Source organism: Pipra filicauda, unplaced genomic scaffold (genome assembly GCF_003945595.2).
Source record: "Pipra filicauda isolate LSUMZ 115617 unplaced genomic scaffold, ASM394559v2 scaffold128_size5466820_pilon, whole genome shotgun sequence".
Lineage (NCBI taxonomy): Eukaryota > Metazoa > Chordata > Aves > Passeriformes > Pipridae > Pipra > Pipra filicauda.
This window is the reverse complement of record NW_024103751.1, coordinates 5120194-5123541: the sequence shown is the minus strand read 5'-3', so window position 1 is coordinate 5123541 and position 3348 is coordinate 5120194. Positions and strand designations below refer to the sequence as shown.

The 3348-nt window shown below is 35.5% G+C and overlaps 1 protein-coding gene across 1 annotated transcript; it reads right to left on the bottom strand.

Annotated features, from left to right (window-relative positions):
• Window positions 1-304: 304 nt before the first annotated feature.
• On the bottom strand, window positions 305-756 carry LOC113989841 (vesicle-associated membrane protein 3-like). Its single transcript, XM_039390930.1, is given in 2 exon segments — window positions 305-726; window positions 729-756. Coding segments are annotated over 2 exon segments (312 nt in total). The 3' UTR covers window positions 305-442.
• Between the last annotated feature and the right edge of the window lie 2592 nt (window positions 757-3348).

Sequence of the window (3348 nt, the reverse complement as noted above, 5' to 3'; positions counted from 1 at the left end):
TAGGACTCAAGGAAATGGCATGAAGCTGAGTCAGGGTTTAGAATTTAGGTTAGATATCTGCAATCACCCAGATTTCACCAAATTTCCTGGAACAGGCTCCCTAGGGAAGTGGTCACAGCACCAATCTTGTCTGAATTCAAGAAGCATTTGGACAATGCTGTCAGGCACATGATGTGATTCCTAGATCTGTCCTGTGCAGGGCCTGGACCTGGACTTTGCAAGTGGTGACAAGGACAAGGACACTGTGCAAGTGGTGAGCTGTGCTTGTTAGTAATTAATGGTGGGAGTGTCTTAAGGCAACCAGTTAAGTTAGTTAACATTTCAGTAATGAAAATAGTTTTGCTTTAAACAGCAGTAAATGGACTGAAAATGCAGCAGGTTTGAAGTGGAGAGGCTGAAGATTCAGAGGCACCTTCAGTTGATCTGAGTTTCTTCCTGTAACTCATGAAGAAGTCAAGACGATGATGATGATGATGATGATAATGACAACAACAGCTATCAATATTGCCCACATCTTACAGTTCTTCCACCAATACTTCCTTTTCAGCTTAGCTGCACTGGTCTCAAATTGGGAAGCTCCTGCTTGCAGTGCATCAGCACGGTCGTCCAGCTCTAATAGCTTCTGATCTCGCTCCAATACCTTGTCCACATTCACTCTCATGATGTCAACAACCTCATCTACTTGATGTTGAGTCTGCTGAAGTCGACGATTACTGCCAGCAGCCAATTTGAGCTTCCAGGGATACTGGCTGACATCCTGCCGGCGGGAAGGGCCGTGGCCACAGCGACCCTAATGGGTCCCTTCCAATTCAGCATATTTTTGATTCTGTGAACATTCTGTTTACAATTAATTAGGAAATACTACATTATTTTCTCTTTCATTCTGACACAAACTCTTTCTATCCCTATTCTTCCACTGGTCCTCATTGTAAAAGTTCTGCTACTTTTTAAAACATTTTGGTACTAAAAAATTTGCTTTTAAAAATAAGCTGTAGAGATATTTTCTCTGATCTTAATACATTTTTCTCAACTTCCTAAGGATATTAGCCTTGAACCATACAAATTCTTAACCTAACTTTCTCCTGAGTCATGCTATAGTTGCTCATGCCACTTTGGCAGACACACAGCCCTTATTCTTCAGGGGTGAAGTAGCTAAAAGACTCAAGAACAATTTTCATTACTTGGTGGCTCCTCTGTGCTATCTTTGTATACCAGTACTCAAAATTACATTGTTTATGGAAAGATCTCTCTATAACTTTTCTGCAAAAATTTCATTATTCTCGTAAAATTGGGATTTTCTATGAAAAAATACGACTATTTCATAAAGTAGGAGTGTTTTGGGTGATACACTCTCACAGATTTTAGACTGGAGGAAAAGAGTTTAATAAATAAATATTTATAAAAAAACATTTTGCAAGTAAAAATAGAGCACTGGAAGGCATAGTCTGACATTTTCATTTATTGCAAAGTCTTAAGAGCACAAAATAAATAAGTTTTTTCTTCAGGATAATTTCATCTATGGAAATTTGTTTGATTATGATGTAGGAAGAGTCTAGTTGTACTTTTGTTACAGTTTTTGGTTTATAGCATCACCTAACTCAGGTTTATTCTCATCCAATCATTCTGAAAATGGTAAGTATCATCAATCCATCAATGGTTACTTTCAGGGATTAGTTAAACTGAATATTTTGGGAACCATGTGGCAGAGAAGTGGAAGAGCACTAATCCATTAACTTTTCTTTTTGCAATCAGGAAACACTTGCATTGAGAGATGCAATGAAACTTTATATTGAAGTTGACTTTTTGTAGTATCTCCTAAACGTTTATTTTTAGGTTATCTTGAACAGAAAAACCCTGAGTACCATGCATTTTTAATCTCAATTGGTGCTGCACCAAGCATGTTAATTAGTATTCTTCCTTATCTGTCATAAGAATATTATGTATTTTATGTAGTATTCTTCCTCCTTTGCAGAGCTCCAAATAAATTAAGGGTGACAACATGCCATTCACTTCAACAAAACTTCACATAATAAAAATAGATAAAAATATTGCAAAAGAAAACCACTATGCTGGAGTCACAAGAATTAAAATATAAATGCTAGTGCTTCATTATCATACTCCCAGAGCACCAAAGCAATGACTAAGGCTCTCAAATAAATTTGAAAGAAATCCATTCTATCTACCCACAAGTCATGTGCCAAATAAACATAATTGGATCATTGTTACAGAATCAAAGAAAATTTTTGCAGCAGATATATGCTGCTCTAGCAAGTATATTACAGTTTCAATTATTATGTAGCTTTCATTACTTTTTTAGTTAAATAAAGCAGCAAATTATGTTCTCCATAATGTCAATAGTATTACTGTTTTGAAGTAAAAGCAAAATAATTTCCTTGCAACTACTTTCAAATTAAAGTCCAGTGACTTTAACTTCCCCTTAACAATCTAAGTGAATAAAATATAACCCAAAGACACTGTTTTTAAAGATGGAGTCTTAAAAGTGTGTCAGTACACACAGACAAAAGAAAAAAAATACCAGCATTTTCAAAACAATCTTAATTTTTTTTTGCTTTGCAGTTCCACACTAGAATCTAAGTGGATGAATTAGCGTGCACAGTTTAAAAATTAAAATAAAACCAAGCATTCCTAGCTGATGAAATAGGTTTTCCCCGAACATTTTGTAACTGAAAGAAACCACTAGAGGGCAAAATGTCCATTTTTAAAAACATAAGTGACCTAGGCACCTTTATATGAAAGAGAAAAGTAATAAGGGGGGGAAATTCCCCAAAGTAGCCTTTTTAATCTTCTTCCCCGCACCCCCCACCCCAAATTAAACAGAAGATTGTAATAAAATATCAATTATTAATATAATAATTGTCCCTTAATCTCTGAAAGGAGATGATTAGGTGACGTTTCTTATGAGGTCAAATCTGTGTTGTTACTTCTTGTTTCTTGCTTCTGCAGATAGCTACTTTTTCAAACACTTTGGTATTATCAGCACTAAACCTTTATTTTTAAGATATCTGGAAATAACAGAAACTTGAACTTGCAAATTTACCAAAAATGGGGAAAAAAAATAACTAGAAAGTCACAGGAGCAATGTCTTAATTTAGCACTAATTTTGGTTTGTCCAGCTGTAAGAGTAAATTCACATTGCAATTTTTTAAAGATCCAGCTGTACAGTTAAGCTGCTTTTATGACCAAGATACACATTAAAATCTGAGACTGAAATCTTATTGGGACAGAGCTATTAAAACTATTGCCAAATTCAAATTTTAGGTAACTTTCCCTCCAGCTGAGTCAGAGCCATGAACTGAGAGGCCAGGCACCACACGGAATACATGGAGA